Below are 20,780 nucleotides of genomic sequence, written 5' to 3'. Positions count from 1 at the left end.
TCAAGGCTGTATATTGTCACCCTGTTTATTTAACTTATATGCAGAGTACATCATGAGAAATGCTGGACTGGAAGAAACACAAGCTAGAATCAAGATTGCCGGGAGAAATCTCAATAACTTCAGATATGCAGATGACACCACCCTTATGGCAGAAAGTGAAGAGGAACTCAAAAGCCTCTTGATGAAAGTGAAAGTGGAGAGTGAAAAAGTTGGCTTAAAGCTCAACATTCAGAAAACGAAGATCATGGCATCCAGTCCCATCACTTCATGGGAAATAGATGGGGAAACAGTGGAAACAATGTCAGACTTTATTTTTCTGGGCTCCAAAACACTGCAGATGGTGGCTGCAGCCATGAAATTAAAAGACGCTTACTCCTTGGAAGGAAAGTCAATGACCAACCTAGATAGCATATTCAAAAGCAGAGACATTACTTTGCCAACAAAGGTCCATCTAGTCAAGGCTATGGTTTTTCCTTTGGTCATGTATGGATGTGAGAGTTGGACTGTGAAGAAGGCTGAGCGCCAAAGAATTGATGCTTTTGAACTGTGGTGTTGGAGAAGACTCTTTGAGAGTCCCTTGGACTGCAAGGAGATCCAACCAGTCCATTCTGAAGGAGATCAGCCCTGGGATTTCTTTGGAAGGAATGATGCTAAAGCTGAAACTCCAGTACTTTGGCCACCTCATGCGAAGAGTTGACTCATTGGAAAAGACTCTGATGCTGGGAGGGATTGGGGGCAAGAGGGAAAGGGGACGACAGAGGATGAGATGGCTGGATGGCATCACTGACTCGATGGACGTGAGTCTGGGTGAACTCCGGGAGTTGGTGATGGACAGGGAGGCCTGGCATGCTGCAATTCATGGGGTCACAAAGAGTCAGACACGACTGAGCGACTGATCTGATCTGATCTGATCTGACTACACAGACCTTTGTTGACAAAGTAATGTCTCTGGTTTTTAATATGCTGTCTAGGTTGGTCAGAACTTTCCTTCCAAGGAGTAAGCGTCTTAATTTCATGGCTGCAATTACCATCTGCAGTGATTTTGTAATCCCCCAAAATAAAGTCAGCCACTGTTTCCATTGTTTCCCCATCTATTTGCCATGAAGTGATGGGACCGGATGCCATGATCCTGGTTGCATTATTAAATATTAAATAAGGTAGTCAGAGGTGAGATTTAATCAAGGTTTGGTTAGAAGGAGGTGAGAATGTCAGTCAGGTGGTCATCAGGCAGAGAATATTTCAGTCGAGAAAGCAGAGCAAAGGCTAGTAGGTAGAAGGATGCCTGGGGAGTCAAGGGAGAGCAGAGGGCCCGTGCCACCCGAGCGGAGTAAAGTAGGAGAGCCACAGAAACGAAGTCTCAGAGGCTTGGAGCTCCAACTGCCTTGGGCTCTGTAGCTTTCAAAGATTCTGGCTTTTTCTCTTAAGTGAGATAGGGAACCACCAGAGGGTTCTGAGCAGAAAACAGACATGGTCTTGTTCAGATTTTATCAAGACCACAGTGGCTACTGTGTGGAGATCGGCTATAAGGAGCAAAGAGGAGAGCCAGGGAGATGAGTGAGGGGAATGTGGTAGTGATTTTCAGACGAGATGGTAGCCATTGAGGTAGTGAGAAGTGGTTGGATTCTAGGTGTCTTTTTTTTTTTTTAGTTATTTTTAAATGAACACAGAGTAAAACAAAAATTTTATGTGTAACAACTCTACAGATTTTAACACAGAGAGATTCATGTAGCCACCTCCATAGTCAGGATATATGTTTAGACTAATCTGTTGTCTTTTGAAGGTATTGCTAGTGTAATTTGCTGATGGATGGGATGAGGGGAGTAACCTGAGCAACTAGAAAGTTGGAATTGCCATCAACTGAGATGGAGAAGATTCCTGGTAGAGTACGGATGATAAGGAGTTCAGTTTTGAGCATAACGAATGTGTCTATTTTGTCTAAATTTTTTAGTTTATTGGCATAATGTTGTTTATTTAACCCCTTACAAAGTGTATATCAGATTTTTATGTATTTTTTATAGATTATACTATATAAGGAGTCTTTTATTTTATCTCTTTATGCTACCCCTTTCCCAGTTTTGTCATACAGATGGTAGCATACCACAAACACTGTTCTCTGTCTTATCTTCTAATGGTATGTGTTGGAAATCATACCATTTCATACCCAGTCAGAACTTTTCATAGAATTTTTTTTTCTTTTTAAAAATAATTTTAATTGGAGGCTAATTACTTTACAATATTGTGGTGGTTTTTGCCATACATTCACATGAATCAGCCATGGGTGTACATGTGTTCCCCATCCTGACCCACCCTCCCACCTCCCTCCCCATCCCATCTCTCAGAGTCATCCCAGTGCACCAGCCCTGAGCACCCTGTCTCATGCATTGAACCTGGGCTGGCGATCTGTTTCACATATGATAATATACATGTTTCAATGCTATTCTCTCAAATCATCCCACCTCGCCTTCTCCCACAGAGTCCAAAATTATGTTCTTTACATCTGTGTCTCTTTTGCTATCTCTCATATAGGGTCATCATTACCATATTTCTAAATTCCATATATTCATAGAATTCACTTCATAGAATTTCAGTGTATTGTACTTTATCTAAACCAGCCTTAATTTATGTACCTTAATTTAAATTATGTACTTTAATTTATCTGAAATATAAATTAAAAAAATTTTAAAGATAAATTATATAACCTTAATTTATCTAAACAATCCTAGATTAATGGGTATTTAAGTAGTTTCTAAGTAGTCATTTTGTACATTGTGCATATATCTATAAGAAAATTCCTTAAAGAGTTAGGGGTCAGTTGTTGTTCAGTTGCTCAGTCATGTCTCACTCTTTTGCGACCCCATGGACTACAGCATGCCAGGCTTCTCTGTCCTTTACCAACTCCCAAAGTTTGCTCAAACTCATGTCCATTGAAGTCGGTGATGCCATCCAACCATCTCATCCTCTGTCCTCCCCTTCTCCTCCTGCCCTCAATCTTTCCCAGCATCAGGGTCTTTTCCAGTGAGTCAGCTCTTTGCATCAGGTGGCCAGAGTATTGCAGTTTCAGCTTCAACATCAGTCCTTCCAATGAATATTCAGGGTTGATTTCCTTTAGGATTGACTGGTTTAATCTCCTTCAGTCCAAGGGACTCTTAAGAGTCTTCTCCAGCACCACAGTTCGAAGGTATCAACTCTTTGGTGCTAAGCCTTTTTTGTTGTCCAGCTCTTACATCCGTACATGACTACTGGAAAAACCATAGCTTTGACTATACAGACCTTTGTTGGCGAAGTAATGTCTCTGTTTTTTAATACTCTGTCTAGGTTTGTCGTTGCTTTTCTTCCAAGGAGCAGGCTTTTTAATTTCATAGGTGCAGTCCCCATCCACAGTGATTGTGGAGCCCAAGAAAGTAAAAGTCCGTCACTGTTTCCATCGTTTCCCATCTATTTGCCATGAAGTGATGGGACCAGATGCCATGGTCTTAGTTTTTTTGAAGGTTGAGTTTTATTTTAAGCCAGTGTTTTTGCTCTCCTCTTTCACCTTCATCAAGAGGCTCTTCAGTTCCTCTTTGCTTTCTGTCATAAGTGTGTCATCTGCATATCTGAGGTTATTGAAATATCTCCCTGCAATCTTGATTCCAGCTTGTGCTTCATCCAGCCTGGCGTTTCACATGATGTAGTCTGCATATAAGTTAAATAAATAAAGTGACAATATACAGCCTTTACATACTCCTTTCCCAATTTTGAACCAGTCTGTTGTTCCATATCCAGTTCTAACTGTTGCTTCTTGACCTGCATACAGGTTTTACAGGAGGCAGGTCAGGTGGTCTGATATTCCCATCTCTTTAAGAATTTTCAATAGTTTTTTGTGATCCACACAGTCAAAACTTGGATCTAACACCTACAAATTTAGTACTAACATACAAATTTCAATGTTCTCTACTTTTATTTATTTATTGAATGCACTAGTGGATTCTGGGTGAATCCTTTGGGAGAGAGGGCTTACTTTAAGATAACATAAAAGTGTTATATCCTAATAGTAGATGTTAGATCCAAGTTTTGATATTTGGGGTAAATCAAATATTTCTGCCATGCAATGAGTAGAAAATATCTAATTCTTATTCAATAGAGATTTAGCCTTCTAATTAATATTATTTACTAATATTAAATTAATATTTAAATTAATACTAATATTTAAATTAATATTATTTACTAATACTGTATATTCTTTGTTTCTCTTACTCTGAATTTCATTTTTTAGTTTTTCATGTATTTGCAAGTTGAAAATTGATTCAAATTAGGACTTTTATGCATTATTGTGGAATTTAATTTCACACATTATAGATTTTGAAATTTATTGTAATCTTGGCTCAGAACTATTGTTCCGAGTCACAGTGTAATACAGTCTGCTGGTTGAATCTAATTAAGGTGTCGTATCACTTGCATGCAGTATGTATCTTTGCCTAGAATGTTCTAAAATTCCTCAGTTGGGAATAGCACTTCCCTCAGTCCTTGGTTTGATTGAAAAACCCAGCAGTATTTGACACACTGTATGTAACTCTTGTTTAAAAGGCAGACTTTGTTTAGCTTTTGTGTTTTTTGACTATTTTAACCAAAATGCTAAACTGCAGTTTCCAGCATGGTTACTAATAGACTGAGTGTTAATCTTATTAATGTCATCTCTGTTCATTCCCTATCACTGCATTTTCAAAGACAAGCATGACTGTACTCCAGGTCTGGGTACACAAACATTAAGGAAATATAACTAATTTAGTAAATGAAAGTTGAGTAGCTTGAAAGTAAAATTGCTTTCTAACAAGTATGGTTTATAATTTTAGGAAATGAGCAAGTTATCTCTTTATGAGATAATACTTTAGAATTACAGAGCTGACTCCAGGACTATTATGTGTTGGAGAGATCACCTGCCTTTCTTAGTACTGTATGGAAAAGGAACAATTCCAAGCTCACCGATATTCCCAGGATTATCTTGCTTACTAGCACACAGATCTTTTTTCCTTCCTCCCAATTGGTTTCACCCTCTATTACCTGTTTCTTGCTCTCATTTGCAAGGTCAGCTCTTCAGTAAACAAGAATTCTCCAAAGACTGGATATAAACCAAGGTTAAGGGGCACAGGCTTGGTTGACACAGGGCCTTTTGTGGAGGTGCTCTTCCCCAGCGAAATTGTTCCTTTCAGGCCTTTGTTGTTTGACCATTTATAGATACATACTTTCAGTAGTTAAAGATGGAACCTTTCTCCCTACTTCTAGGTATCCTTAGACTTTCCAGCACAGTACTGTACAATGAGTATTAAATCTTTCTTTACTATCTCTGCCCCTTTATTGCTCTGTCACAGTGTTTCTCAACTTTGGCACCACTGACATTTTGAACTGTATAATTCTTTGTAGTGGGGGACTGTCCTGTACATTGTGGGGTGTTTAGCAGTATCCCTGGCCTTTACCCACTAGATGCCAGGAGCGGCCTCCAAATCATGACAATCAAAAATGTCTCCTGACACTGCCAGATGTCCCCTGGGGGACAAAATCACCCTCGGTTGAGAACCAGTGCCTTATAACATTGAATAGGTATTTGATTTCCCTGGCTGAGACACAGTTTCCTCACCTGTGTGATGTGGTTGGTAATCCCTGCCCACCGCACGGGGTAAAATATGTATACAAGTGCTTCGTGTGTTTTTGAGTACTGTGTACAAATGAGTGGTTGGGGTAGGCCTGGCAGCAGAACTCAGCTCTGGACTCTATTTCAGTTAGAGGATGAAGCTGAGAATGTTAGGTCACGGTGCTGGGGCACCGGCTTCGTGCTTCCTTTGTTGATGGTGTTCTACAGAGCTGTTCTGTCCAAATAAGGAAAGTGGGTGGGTGATGTGAGCAGGACTTGACTAGCTGATTTGTTCTTACCAAGTAATCCTGAGATCCTGAGGCAGCTGTGATGGGGCAAAGCACTACTGAGAGGGCAGGTGCATCCTCAGAATGACTCTAGCCGTTTTTACTGTACTGAATATTTAGCACCCTGGCACATATGGCTTTGGCCGCCATGCCATCTTTGGTCTGCCCTATCTCTCTGCACTTTGTAGCCCTATCTCCCACTTATTTTTATTTCAGATTGAATAAACATTTATTGCCTCTTGTGCAGGCCACTTTGCCAAGTGCTTTCCCATACATCCTCTTTTATTCCTTTTAGTGGAATAATCCCACATACAGTAATGCCCTGTAAGTAGCATCACTGTACTTGTTTCACAGACAGTAACAGTAGTAATAGTAGTGAAGGCAGCCTTAATAGTACAAACTAGAAGGCAATGGCAACCCACTCCAGTACTCTTGCCTGGAAAATCCCATGGACGGAGGAGCCTGGTAGGCTGCAGTCCATGGGGTTGCTAAGAGTTGGACATGGCTGAGAGACTTCACTTTCACTTTTCACTTTCATGCATTGGAGAAGGAAATGGCAACCCACTCCAGTGTTCTTGCCTGGAGAATCCCAGGGACGGGGGAGTCTGGTGGGCTTCTGTCTATGGGGTCGCACAGAGTGGGACAGACTGAAGCAACTTAGCAGCAGCAGCAGCAGATACTGAGTTCTTAATTCTGTGCCTAACCCTGTGCTAAGTGCTTTTTATGTATTAAATCACTGACTGCTAGCAGCAGTTTATGGAGTTGATACTATTATTGTATTTCTTTTCCAGATGAGGCAACTGAGGCACAGCGAGGTTACATAGCCCATCCACACAGCTAGTAAGTGGTAGGTCCTACATTTGGATATAGACAGTTTGTCTCCAGAGCTTACTCTTAGGAAACAGGGTCAGAAAAATGACATAACTTGTACAGGTTCAAGGAGCAGATAAGACGCAGACTGGGATTCAAATACAGAGTATGACTGCAGGCTCTGCCTGTTTCCAGTGCACCAAGCACCATACATCTCATTCACTTGTCCTCCCTGCCTACCTGTGGGTAGTATTGCTTCTATAAGTACTAGCTTATAGCACAGCACAGGGGATCTATTAAAAGAGACTTCATGAATTCAAGTTAGGTTGATCAAAGGGATGAGAAATAAGAGGCAAAGGGAAACTTGGAATCAGCCTGGTGGCTCTTGTTATTCAGTTCTTTGGTCTGAAAATTAATTTTTATATCTGATTTCTGTAGAATTCTGCTATTTTTAGTTAAGAGTACTTGTGTTTTGGATGGTAGTTTTGGGATTAAATGGCATAACATTTATAGTTCTGGTTAGGAACTGTTATTTGTGTGTTGGAACAGGCCAGAAAGTGCTGGAATCTGGAACCAGAATTGTCCTTGGGTGGGTAGGTGATGATAGGAGAGAGGTAATGCAAGTAAGTTAAACCCTCAGAGATGGTCTGTTAGTTTTCTACAGTTGTCACAAAGTACTACAAGATGGTGGCTTAAAATGGCAGATATTTATTCTTTCAGTTCTGGAGACTAGAAGTCTAAAACCAAGGTGTCAGCAGGCCACGGTCTCTCTGAAGGATCTGGAGAAACTCCTCTTTTGCCTCTCGCTGGCTTCTTGTGTTTGCTTGCAGTCCTTGGCAGTCCTTGGTTTACAGGCGTGTCACTCCAGTCTCTGCCTCTGTTTTCATGCGGCCTTCTCTCCTGTGTGTTTGTGTCTCTGCATGTAAGTGCCCCCTTCTTATAAGAATACCCCCCAGTTATTTTGGATTTAGGGCCCAGCCTAACCCAGTACATCTTAACTTGATTACTTGTGCAAAAGCCCCTCTTTCCAAATAAGGGTGCGTTCACAGGTTTCAGGTGGACTTAAGTTTTGGGGGGACACTGTTCAACCCTGTGCAGTTGGTGTCCAGAGAGTAAGCAGTAGATGGCTCTGCATCCAGTCAGCATGAGCAGAGACCCTCTGGAGTACATGGAGGTTCTGACCTGTGAGCAAGACAAAGGGCGCTTGAGGCTGTGCAGGTTGTGATTGGAGACTCAGATCATGACTCTGATCAGTGTAAGTAGATGGTAGAGTCCTAACCCCAGGCTGTCTCTGTTTTCTACGGGACCCTGGTAAGAGCAAGCTATGGTACTTAAGCTACCAGGCAAACGATCAGTTTGCCAAGAAAGAGAATGTGTCAGGTACCCAGGGTTTGGATCATGAGAGACATCTGGATGCAGGAATAAGGAAAAGCTGAGATAAGAGAGTGGGGCCAGCCAAGTCACGGCCTGTCCTGCTTGTGACTTGATGCTGAGTCCCAGCAAGGTGGTTGAAGCATCTAAAAATCCCCCCTTCCCAGGGATAAGCCCGAGCCTAGGCAGCACTGAGCCTTCAGTGCTTGGTGAATGAAGGGTGGTAAGGAAAAATGAATTAGAGGCTTCTCATTACAGTTCAGAAACAAACTGTCAGCACTGACATTGGCATGTGTTTAGGTGCCCTGGCAAGGCATAATAGGCATGGGATCTCTGGGTAGTAGTGAGTGCTTTAGATAAAGGAGAATGAAAAATTTAATAACATTAAATGTCATTTGTAAAATGAAAGCTCATGCCCTTCCTAGGAAACACTTTGTAGGTCAACCTGTCTGCTCTCATCAGAGAGGCTGAGTAAGAGGTTGAGTTGCTTTAACATTAGCACCTTTTCTTTTTAAATAAATTGCTTGATAACATTTCTTTGAAACTTTGACTGTTTCTTTAACATAATCAAAGTCCGGCCTGTCATGTAGGTCTCAGATTCTGAGTGATCTGTACTGTCCATTTCTCCCCTCACCTTTAAGCTGGACTGGTTCCTGTGACAGAGAATGCAGTGCTGCTGCTAGTTGATGGCTTCTCCACCTGCCTGCCTCTACGGTTCCAGCCTGGTTCAGTTATTGCTGGGTGTGTGTGTGCGCGCATGTGCATGTACGTACATGCATGCGCGTGTGTGCGCTTGCCCTTGTCCGGGGAGTTTGTAATTTCCTTGGTTCTGTCTCACCGCAGCAAAAATTTGAGCAACGGAGGGACCAGTGTTACAGCTCAGTTTTATTTGGCAAGCAAAGGAAAATACATCCTCGAGGCATGAGGGCTGCTGCTGCTGCTAAGTCGCTTCAGTCGTGTCCCACTCTGTGCGACCCCATAGATGGCAGCCCACCAGGCTCCCCCGTCCTTGGGATTCTCCAGGCAAGAACACTGGAGTGGGTTGCCATTGCCTTCTCCAATGCATGAAAGTGAAAAGTGAAAGTGAAGTCGTTCAGTCGTGTTCGACTCTCAGCGACCCCATGGACTGCAGCCCACCAGGCTCCTCCATCCATGGGATTTTCCAGGCATGAGGGTGGGCCGACCCAAAAGATGCGAAGAGAAGAGAGGCCAGCGCGGCTCAATTTTGGCTCCTCTTTTTCAATGTTTTTTCTCCTCCCCCTGAGCCTGCCCTGTGTAAATTGGGCTAGCCTGGAGGGCTGTTTGTTTCTCCCGTCCTTGGACCTTCCTTTGTTCTATTTTCCCGGGCTTTTCCCTTTGTCCTTTAGCCACCACCATTCTGGACTACTTTTTCCTATTCTAACTACCTAACACCCTCATCTCCCTGGACCTGTAATAGATTTCTAATTCAGGATCCTTATTCAGGTAATTTTGTCTTTGGTTAGTTTTGGGGACCCTCTGGATTCTCTCAGACCATGTTCCTTAGTCCCCATAGTTATCACAAACAATTGTGTGATGAATATTACTATTCATAACAGTAATAACTTGTTTATGCCAAATTATTTGCTTAGGATAAATTGCTAGGAGTGTAATTGCTGGATCAAAGATATTTGATCTTGAATGCTTTTTATACATATTTCCACAGTACTCTTCAGAAATGTTTATACTCATTGTATATATAAGTGCTCTTGCCCCTGAACTCTAACATTGGATAATTTTTTTTGAAGTTTATCCATTTAGATCATATTTTTGTTTAAATTAATTACTTTTTTATTACTAGATTAGTTGAACATGTTATCGTGTTTATTGACCATTTAAAAACTCTTGTTTTTGGAATTATGAATATTCTTTGTCCATTTTCTTTTGGAATATATGCTTTTATCCTATTTCTTCATTTATTCAACAAATATTAATTGAGTACCTTTTATGTTAGGGCCAGACAATGTTCTAGGTAAACAGTACAGACAAAATCCCTGTGATTTTTTAAAGAGTTTATATTCTAATGTAAATAGAATACATTAGAATATTTTCTAATGTATAAACAAATATGTAGTATGACATATTTATAAACAAATAAATGTGTGTTTATAAACAAACATGTAGTATGACATATTTAAACAATGAATATGCTGGGTGTGTGTGTGCACACAAAATAAATAAATATGTAGTATGACATATAAACAAATAAATATGTAGAAAATAAACAAATATGTAGTATGACAAGTGGAGATAAGGACTGTATAGAAGGTGCCTTGAAAGGGTGGTGGAGATGATGGTGCATGAGGATGCTATTTATAAGGGTGGTTTGGGAAGACCTCGTTGATAACACTGGTATTTAAGGGGAGACCTGAAGAAGGTTAAGGTACAAGCTCTGCTGATATTGAGGAAAGCATAATAGTGGCGGGAACAAAGTGTGCAAAGGACCTAAGGCAGGCCTGTGTTTGACCTGTGGCATGATCATAGTTTGGTGAGTGAGGGAGAGAGTGAGGAGGTGAATTTGAGAGGTAGCAAGGAGTTGGGCCTGGAGCCAGAGTAAGGAATTTGGATTTCATTCTGAGTGAGATAGAGAGCCTTTGAAGAGTTTTGGATAGTGAAGTGGCATGACCTGACCAAATGTTTTGAAAGAACATTGGTGCTGATAAGTAGAAACTAGACTGTGGGGAGCAGTGAAGGGTTCTGGAATACTAGCTGGGAGCCTCTTGCAGTATATCAGATGAAAGAGCCTGGAGGTGTGGGGCAGGTAGTCAGGGGTTTCTGGATAAACAGAGAACCGGTAGATTTGCTGATGGTTTGGATGTGAAGTGTGAAGGAAAGAGGTGCTAAAGATGGTCCAAGGTTTATTCTTGTTTTTGTAAAATATTTGTTTATTTATTTGGCTGTGCTGGGTCTTAGCTGCCACACTCAGGATCTTTGATCTTCACTGTGGCATTGAAGTTCTTTAGTTGCAGCCAGCAGGATCTTTAGTAGTGGCGTGCAAACTCTTAATTGCAGCCTGTGGGATCTAGTTCCCTCATGGGGATTGAACCCAGGCCTCTTGCATTGGGAGTGTGAAGTCTTAGCCACTGGACCCCCAAGGAAGCCCATGATCCAAGGTTTCTGACCTGAGGAGTTGCCATTTGCTGTGAAGGGGAAATGTTGGAAGAAGAGGATTGGTGGTGATCTGTGAGAGCTCTTTACATGATAAAGTAGATTAGTCTTTTGTCATTTAGGTGGAAAGGCTTTTCCCCTACTCAATTTGTTGTTAATTAACTTTGTTAGTTGTGTTTTGCTGTACAGAAATGTCAGCTTTTAATTTTGTCATCTGTTAATCTTTATAGTTTTTGGTATTGCTGTCATGTCTAGACAGGTTCTAAAAACGAATCACCGATGCTTTCAGTATTCTCATGGTTTTGTATTTGCATTTAACTCTTTAATCTGGGTGGAATTAATTTTGATGTATATTGTGAATTACAGTTCAATCTTAATTTTCTCATGCAATTAACCTGTTGTCCTAGCATCATTAAACAGTTTGTTCTCTGCTAAGAGAGATGATTCTATCATTTCCTTTGAATTGGGAAAGGGGGCGTGTGTGACAGACTGTGTGAAGAGGTCCTGTTCTACATGTGTTAGTCTTTAGCAAGCCCCAGTCTTGTTTTGGTTGATGACTTAGTGACTGTAATGTCTAACAGGTTATAAACATTTGTCTCCTGAGTCTCTTCCATTCCCTAAAGGGGTGGCTTTATGCAGTGGCAGTTCTTCAGTGATAGTGAATTCTGCCTCGTAGATGATATGTGACCTGTTTGTAGCCACAGCCTGTGTCCAGTTACCAAATATGCTTTTCTGTGACCTAATTTTGTCAACTGACAATTCTTCTGGGATTATAAACTAAAATTTGCTTTAGCAATATGAACATTGACTACAGTGTATACTTCTGGCCACTAATAATACTGTAGATTCCAAAGGCCTGTAAGATATATGTTTGCCATGTCTTAAAGTTGGGTGAAGTCTTCAAGCTTGGAAGTAAATCTCTAGCATGTTGTTAACTGTAGAAATTTTTGTTAAGGCTGATTGAACCTAAGTCTCTTTAATGCTTTTCTTGTTTTTTGTAGAAAGGGAAATATGACGTTCCAAAGTGGCTGTCTCCCAGTAGCGTTCTACTTCTTCAGCAAATGCTACAGGTAATCTTTGTTATTTATTTTTAAATAATAGAAGTCTATTGCAGCTATTTGATTTTAAGATGTCTGTGGTGCTACTACATTTATACATCACCTTTAAAAAATTCTATTCATTATATCTATTCTGCAGATATTCTCTACTAGTGCTTTCTTTGCAAATGCAATTTTTTTTTTTTTGGCCATACCACGTGGCATGTGGGATCTTCCCTGATTAGGGATCGAACCCCCATCCCCTGTAGTAGAAGTGTGGAGTTTTAACCCCTGCACCTCCAGGGAAGACCTGTATTTTTTTTTTAAAGACAGCTAATATATGTCTTTGGTGATTTGGTTTTTCTTCCCTTTTCTTGAGAATTGTCAGTTTAATCAGCTCTTGCTCCACTGTTTTCTGAGTTCTTGCTCCCATTCTTTGTATGCTAGATATATAGTGGATATGGAATAAATGCTTGAATGAGCTGATGTACAACTGAGTGGGCCCTTGATCTAGTGCTGTGGTTCACAAACTTTAGCATGTACCAGAATTGCCAGATGGGCTTATTAAAACCCAGATTGCTGGGCTTCAAATGGAAAGTGTCTGATTCTATAGATCTGGGGTAGGACTAAGAGTTTGCATTTCTAACAAGCTCCCAGATGACACTGATGCTGCTGGTCTGGGGGGCCACATTTAAGAATCACTGATTTGGTGTAATGACCTCAGAAGGTGAAAGATAGGAGTGCTGAAGGCTAGTTATCCTCCCTCCCGATCAGTAGGCATGCCACCTAACCTGGTTCTGACCTGAAAATGGGGATTCTGAGCTTGGCCTCACGGCTACATAGTGTTATGTGGATAAAATGAGATTAATAGGAAACACTTTGAAAATATGAGTACCTTATTAGTGCAGTATGTTTTTCATTATTATGTATTTCAGTTTTCCATCTATTAAGCCATCTCTACTTTTTATTCAAAATTTACTTCAAGCTCACCCACCTTGATTAAGTAGGCCAGACCACCAAATCTCCATAATGAGATTGAAAACACCTCATCCTTTCTTCTAAACTCCCCAAAACTTAATCTGTGTTGATTAATTTTCCTTTCCTCACATTTGAAAATTACAAATGGAAAAGAAAGGTATGCTTTTCAACTTGTTCTATGTGATTGTAAGCTCACCGGAGGTAGAGATTGCATATTCAGTGTGAATGCCCTGCATTGTGGCTGCTTGAATATTAAATTGGTGAATATTTCCTGTGAATAGGTTTTCCAGCAAAAGACTATTACATCATACAATAGATTGACTGAACTTCATGAATAATGTCCATACCAATGAAGTTCATGTTTGTTAAACATTTATCTTCTAAGCCGTGTTGGTTGCTATAGTTCTCTTGCTTCTATTCCCTTTTTAAAAGAATTTATTCCAAGGCCATTTTAAGGTCTTTGACAGCATTTTTGTGATGATAAAAGTTTACATCTGTTCTGATGAATTTTGAGTTCTCAGGAGAAAAAGGTGTTCTATGCTCTCTATTTGAAATGTTAATCTCCAGCTACCTCTCAATGGCCACTAGGTGGACCCAAAGAAACGGATTGCTATGAGAAATCTCTTGAACCACCCCTGGATCATGCACGATTACAACTGTCCTGTTGAGTGGCAAAGCAATGCTCCTGTAAGTAGAATTAAAAAACAAACAAACAAAAAACTTTGTGTGGATTTAGGATGTACAGTGATGTGTTCTAAGTATAAAAGAAAATATATTTTGTAGACTTATTCGTCAGATTGCTGTTTGGGAGACTGTAACTGAACTATACATTCACCTGTTAATCTCTTGGACAGTGATGCCTAACCAGGCCAGCACATGAGAATCACAAGGACCTTAAAAAGTGCCTGTGCCCCCTCCCACAACGATTAGTAGATATTTAAAAAAACTCCCAGGTGTCTCTCACATAGTCAGGATTGTGAACAGTGCTCTGAGAATCTTGGGCGGGTTACTTAACTTTTCCAAACCTGTATATTCGTCTGTAAAAAGTAGGTTAAACCTGTTCTTTGTCTACTTCCCAGAGTAGTTACGAGGTTGCAGTGGTTCTCATACTTTTAAGTCTGAGGCCCCCTTTATGCTCTTAATATTAATGTATTAAAATATTTATTTGATTCACTTAAAAATAACAGTACTATACCTGTTACAGTTTATCACAAATAAATATTTTTATGAAAAAAGACTATTTAAAAAATAAATGTGGTGGGAAGAATAGCATTGTTTTACATCTTTGCAAGTTTCTTTAAAGTTTAGCTTAAATGAAGGCACTTGGATCTCACCTGCTTCTGCATTGTCTGTTTTGTTATGTTGTTTTGATTGGAGATCCTCCAGGGTCTGTAGACCACACCACACCCCGAGAACTGGTTTAATATATATATAGGAAAGAGCTTTAACACAGAGTGCTATGCAAGTTTAAGCAATTATATTAACAAACATTCCTACATTACTGTTTTAAAAATATTTTTTAACAAATGGAAGTTTGAACTTGATAAAAATGTGAGCTTTACTAAAGAATATGTGTAATTGAAAAAATTATAGTTAATTTAAAATATTGTTAGTTTTAGATATATAGCAAAGTGATTCAGTTATGCATATATATATATTTCAAATTATTTTCCATTATAGACTATTATAAGATATTGACTGATAGTTCCCTGTATTACACAGTAAATCTTTACAGTTTATTTTATGTAAGGGGTAGCCACATTTTGTATATTAATAAACTATTGCTACATTAAAAAAAACAAATTTAGTGATTTAAAACCATAATAATTTACATTTTCTGTGGATCAGTAATTTGGGGCTCAGCTGGGCTGTTCTTGTATGGGTCTTACCTGAGGTCACTCGTGTGGCTGCAGTCAACTGGTGACTCTAACATGGCTGGATTGTGTAAGGTTCACTCAAAAGACCAGCTGTTGGGACTCCCCTGGTGCTTCAGTGGTTAAGACTCTATGCTTCTATTGCAGGAAGCATGGTTTTGATCCCTGGTCAAGGAACTAAGATGCCACATGTGACATAGCATGGCCAAAAAAACCCCCATCTGTTTATGCTGGGTATTTGTTGGGTCACATTGTGTCCACAGGCTACTCTGGGCTTCTTGATATGGTGGCTGGATTCCAAAAGAAGCAAGAAAGTGGGCAAACCCTAACACTCAAGCATTTTTCAAGCCTCTGCTTTCATTGTACTTACTAATGTCTGGCCAAAGCAAGCCACAAGGTAAAACCCAGAGCCAGTATGGAAGGCGTAGGCATCAAAATTGGTACAATTCTTATCCCCTTTTCATAGACAAGGAAATCAATAAGTTAAACATAACTATTTAAGAAATAAATATAGTGAGAAGAGTGGCACTGCTTTATGTCTTTGAAAATTTCTTTAAAGTCTAGCTTAATAGAAGACACTTGGGTATTCATCTGCATCTACACTCTGTTTTGATAACATTGTTTTGGTTAAAGCATATGAAGAAAAGGTAGCCTCACACAGGTGTGTAGTTAGAAAAACACTTTAATGCTTTAAAGGAGAAGTGTTTTAATAGCCTTGTCAGATAATTGGGGATGTTTTTGGTAATCTGAAATGTCTACAGTGATGTGGAGTTTGTGCATGGATCAACAGAGTAGTTTGGAGACACGCCACATTGTAGACCTGATACAGCTGTAGGGTATTTGCTTTCTGGAAGAATCACACCAATAAATATAAATACTTGGAAAAATAGGCTGTTTGTTTTTAACCCCTTCTCACTAGTCTGTCCCCTATTAGGACCACACAGCCTGATCTGAAATCCCTCCTGATTCTCCTGTGATTGTCAGTCTCTGAAATGTCTCTTCTCCCTCTTTCCTTTCACCCTTTAAGACATCTTTAGTATCTACTGAGCAAACACAATTAGAGCAGCAGCTTAATGCTAATAACTGAGAGCCTACAAACAGCAGAACGTATGCTCTCCTAGCAGTGTGGCAGCAGGGCCGGGGAGCTATGCTGTGCCCCTTGTGGGATGGTGACCATGTGTGGTGCCAATGCCTGTGTTCAGCCATTGGGGGTCATCATTTCTCCATGTGTGGGAGGGCTCTGCATGTCTTCTCGGCAGTGATCCTTAACAGGGGAGGATATGCTACTGTTTGCAATAGAATAGATGCCAAAATGAAGAAAATCTCTGATTTCAACAGCACGAAGATTATTTTAAATTGGGGCATTGTATAAAGTAAGATACATAGTTTTGAGGTTTTGAGTGTTCTGAAAATGTATATGATTTCCCTTACATATTAGTATAATAATTGCTCATATATATTGAATACTTACTGTAATAGAAAAGTGTGCTGTTATAGTACTATAGTATAATAATAGAGCCCTTAGGATACTACCCTTAAGGGCTTTATGTTTTTAACTCTTTTAATTCATTTAACCCTCATACAAACCCTCTGAAGTGGGTACTGTTATTGTCCCCATTTGCAAATGAAGCAGTTGAACACAGAATCATGAGATAACTTGCCCAAGGTCAAATAACTAGTAAGTGTAGAACCAGGATCTTAACCCAAACAGAAGGGCTCCAGAACATAATGGATCTGACAGGTCAACAGTTGAAACTCAGGTCCTGTATTCTGTGTAGCGGTAGCCTCTGTGATGAGCGTTACTTGTCTGGTTTCTGTTGGAATAGCTATTGGAACAGAGTCTCAGAAAGGTGGCATTGTGGTGTGGTAGGAAGAACCCTAAGCTAGGGTGAAAAATGCCCATCTTGGGCAAATGGCATAAATTTTTCTGAGTCTGCATTTTCTCACCTCTAATGTGGGTATTCTAATGTCAGCCTCTTCTGTATGTTTGGATTATGTTTTGTCATTTATAGAGAGCTTTAAAAGTAATGTCATTCATCTGTTACATCTGCCTTACTGAGCTATTGCAGGAATCAAATGAGTTATATACAGGAGAGCCATAAGGGATTATTGCTTTTTGAAGTATTTGCTTGTCTGCCTCAATATTGTCTTTCATCAAGGGTGAGCTATAAAAAATAATTCAGATTTACTTGGATATTTAAGGTAGAGATGCTGTTCTCTAACTGTATGCATGTTCTCCTATCATTTTCACATGTAGCTGTAGTACTCAAGTATTGTATCAAATAGAAGTTATATTCAGTTCCATTTTCTGCCCTACTGAACAGGAAATGTAGTAGGCACGGATAATCCAAAATAATTGGCTGGCTTTTGGTACACATTTTTGTACTTAGTTTAACTGGAGTGTGTGTGGCTGAGAATTCAGAGTACTTAAAGTGGTGAACCTTTTTGAAAAACCCAGCTTGAGAAACCATATTTTTCAGACTTTGGTGTCTTGTCCCACTCTTTTCATTCTTTCCAGTTCAAGAGCCCAGCAAAGAAGATCGCATCTCCTTCCTACTCTTCCTTCCTTTCCTCCACGTACCCTGTGGTAAAAGTACAGAGCAAGAGGCTATGGGGGAGAGGTTTTTGTTTTTATGAGAGTAACTTAAGATCATGGTGGGAACCCCAGAAATCTTGTCTTTCATGCTTGAGCAGTGGTATCAACAAGAAGATACCCAGCTGAGTTGTAAAGTGTCCCGGCTTCTGAGTCTGAGTTCTTCCTGAAGTGGGAATCTACAGTTAGGGGAACTGCTAAGGTCAAAGCATCACAAGGAAAACTTACTTATGGCATTGTTGACTTTCCTAGAACCATCAGTATAAACCTTTGTGGTTGACTTTCCTAGAACCATCAGTATAAACCTTTGTGGTTGACTTTTCTAGAACCATCAGTATAAACCTTTGTGGTCTCTGCATTCTCCATGGCCCGTGAGGTACCAGCCAGTCATACAGGTCATTGTTTGTACTGTCCCTGTAGTTTCATGGTGGCAGCATGATTTTCCCTTGAGTCTGTTGTGACAACTATGGTGTCCAGAACAAGGGAAGGTCATGATAGTGCTCTGCCTTCTGCTGGGCAAACCTCTCTTGGATCTTGAGGGTCAGTGACAGCATGAACTATGTGATCAAAAGAAAGGACCAAAATGGTTGGGAGGAGTTAATCATTGAAACAGTTGTTAAGGGGACTGGAAAAGAGAATGCTTGGAGAAGAAAGGTTGTTGATAATAGGAATATTCAAATTTATGAAAGACTTTTATACCAAAGAGGAAATAAAATTAAGACTGTTAGTAAAAACAGTTAACCATTTTTTGAGGGCCTCTTCGTGTAGTATTCCACATAGCTTGCATGTGTTACATGGCAGGTGCCATCTCTATTTTACAGGTGATGAAACTGAGACTAAGGGTGGTGTAATGACATGCTCAAGATCACACAGTTCTTTTGTGATATAATGATTAAAACCAAGGTCGTCTACTTCTAAAGCCTGTCAGCTGTTGGATTGTAGCAATTCACAGTGGGTAGGAATCAGAAGGAGACAAATCTTAGGCGAGGAGGAAGAAGCTAACCATCCCAGCTGTTCTAGAGATGAAGACTAAGTAGAAAGTGAAACCTCACTTACTGGGACTGTTGTGAAGTGAATTCTTACATTGGAAATGTGACTTTATAATTACATTCCTTATAATTCTCTTCCTGTGTGATTTTCTGAACTCCTGTTGCAGGGACAGGCCAGACCCTACCTGCCTTTTCATTCTCAGTGATCCTTGTTTGGTTCTGAGAACCTATTTCTGGTCCCATCTCTGGTGAGGTCTCATTCTGCAGGGGTCAGGCTACTTGGATCATTTCTGTCCTTAATCAAAATAATGTTTGGAGGCAGTATTACTTCTTCCTTTTAACAATTGTGCTTTGCCAGTGCCTTCATCATAATGACGATTGTGCAGCATCTGTGGCACCATCAGAAGGGCTCCTTGGATTGTGCTGAACCCAAACATAACCTGGGAGACTATATGCTACAAGTCTGACCCACTCTTTACCCAGTCTCTTGTGCAGCCCCTAGTTTTCGATGCCTAGGTGGCTGCTCTTTGATGCAAATGTCGATCCCTGTCTTGCAGTAGGGGAGGAGAATAGAGTCCCTGGGCTGCACAGCAGAATTGTAGCAGTCAATCAGATGATGATGGGGACGTGAAAAGCTAGGAAAGAGAGCTCATCACCTTCTTGAACTGCTTATTGTTATCTGCTTATATCTCTAAAAATTGTGGAGGATGTTTATTCTTAACTAAGAGTTTGACAAACTCATGTTGTTTTTACATGTTGGCTTTTGATTTTATAAGGTAATTATGATAATTTAAAGGTTTCAAAACCATATATATTTTATTAATGTTAATAAAATCGATAAAAATTTTTTTCTAGCTTATTCACCTTGATGAAGATTGTGTAACGGAACTTTCTGTACATCACAGAAACAACAGGCAAACTATGGAGGATTTAATTTCACTGGTAAGAAATACAGCATGAATTTGAAAGTATTATCTTTTGTTTCATCTTTTTTGTTTTGTTTTGTTTTATCAGTACATTAAAAATAGTATAGCATTTTTCAGGCCTAAGATTTTATCCCGGGTGAAAATACTATATTGCACTTAGTTTATGTTTGTGTATATTTTCAACTCTTTTCTGATATCTGCTAGATATCCTCTTTAGAAATGAGGTTGAACAAAGAGAATTACGGTGGGAAAAAAAATTAAGAAACAGATCAAACGAATCAAGAGAATTTTCAGAGTTCCAGTTCTGACAACTTTAAATTCTGTAACACAGAAGTGTGATTCTGCTGTAGCAATGAGGTGAACACAAAGCGGTTTTCATTTCACCTGAAAGCATCCCATTTAGCATGACATCACCCCCAACCTTATGAACCAGATGCTGTGATTCCTGGTGTTGGGTCATTTTTAGCCATTTTAGATGCCTAGTCACTAGATCCTACATGTAGTTTCTCCTGGAAACAGAGGCTGTCTCTGAGTACAGTCTGACATGATGGGCAGGGATCGCACCCAGCTTACCTCCTGGTTCACTACCGTGTCTTTCATCACCTATGAGTTGTGTTTGCTTTTTCCTCTTTCTAACTTGAAAGGTAAAGGCCTTAAGCAGATTTTTTTTTTAAAGAACTAACCAAAGCTTTGCTAAGCCACAAGTTTTTTCAGTGAGGAGATACAAAAGAATTCTTTTGAATGACACAGTAAGTCTTTTGAAAGACAATTTCAGACAAATGGAACATATCTGGAAAACAGAGTGATAATTTACTTTTTCAATGGAATGAAAGGAAATGGCAAGAATTGGGAACTGCTGCTGGATATGTCAGTTCCTTCTTTTTTTTTTAAGTATTTATTTGGCTACACCAGGTCTTAGTTGCAGCATGCGGACTCTTAGTTGTGCATGTGGGATCCAGTTCCCTGACCAGGGATTGAACCCAGGCCCCTGCATTAGGAGCAGGAGTCCTAGCCACTGGACCACCAGGGAAGTCCCAGGGCCTTCGTCTTTTACAGTGAAAATTTGAAGTTTTCACATAGACGAGTTTCATATAATCATGACTTTTTCTTTGGGATGATCTTTAATAGAAAGCTATCTTTTGGATTCAAGAAATTGCTTTTTCAATTGTTATTATAGAAATTTT

General features: G+C 39.9%; 1 protein-coding gene across 2 annotated transcripts in view; it reads left to right on the top strand.

The window, feature by feature from the left end:
- Positions 1-20,780, top strand: part of MELK (maternal embryonic leucine zipper kinase) — a 73,122-nt gene that overhangs the window by 24,145 nt on the left and 28,197 nt on the right. For both annotated transcript variants that reach the window (XM_005908598.2, XM_070376107.1), the window contains exons 9-11: positions 12,201-12,269; positions 13,803-13,901; positions 19,526-19,612. In XM_005908598.2, coding sequence (XP_005908660.1) covers positions 12,201-12,269; positions 13,803-13,901; positions 19,526-19,612 — 255 coding nt within the window. The remainder of the gene's footprint in view (positions 1-12,200; positions 12,270-13,802; positions 13,902-19,525; positions 19,613-20,780) is intronic.

This window comes from Bos mutus, chromosome 8, assembly GCF_027580195.1.
Source record: "Bos mutus isolate GX-2022 chromosome 8, NWIPB_WYAK_1.1, whole genome shotgun sequence".
In the NCBI taxonomy this organism is placed as follows: Eukaryota; Metazoa; Chordata; class Mammalia; order Artiodactyla; family Bovidae; genus Bos; species Bos mutus.
Note: the sequence above shows the minus strand (reverse complement) of the source record. Positions and strands in the feature narration are given on the sequence as shown.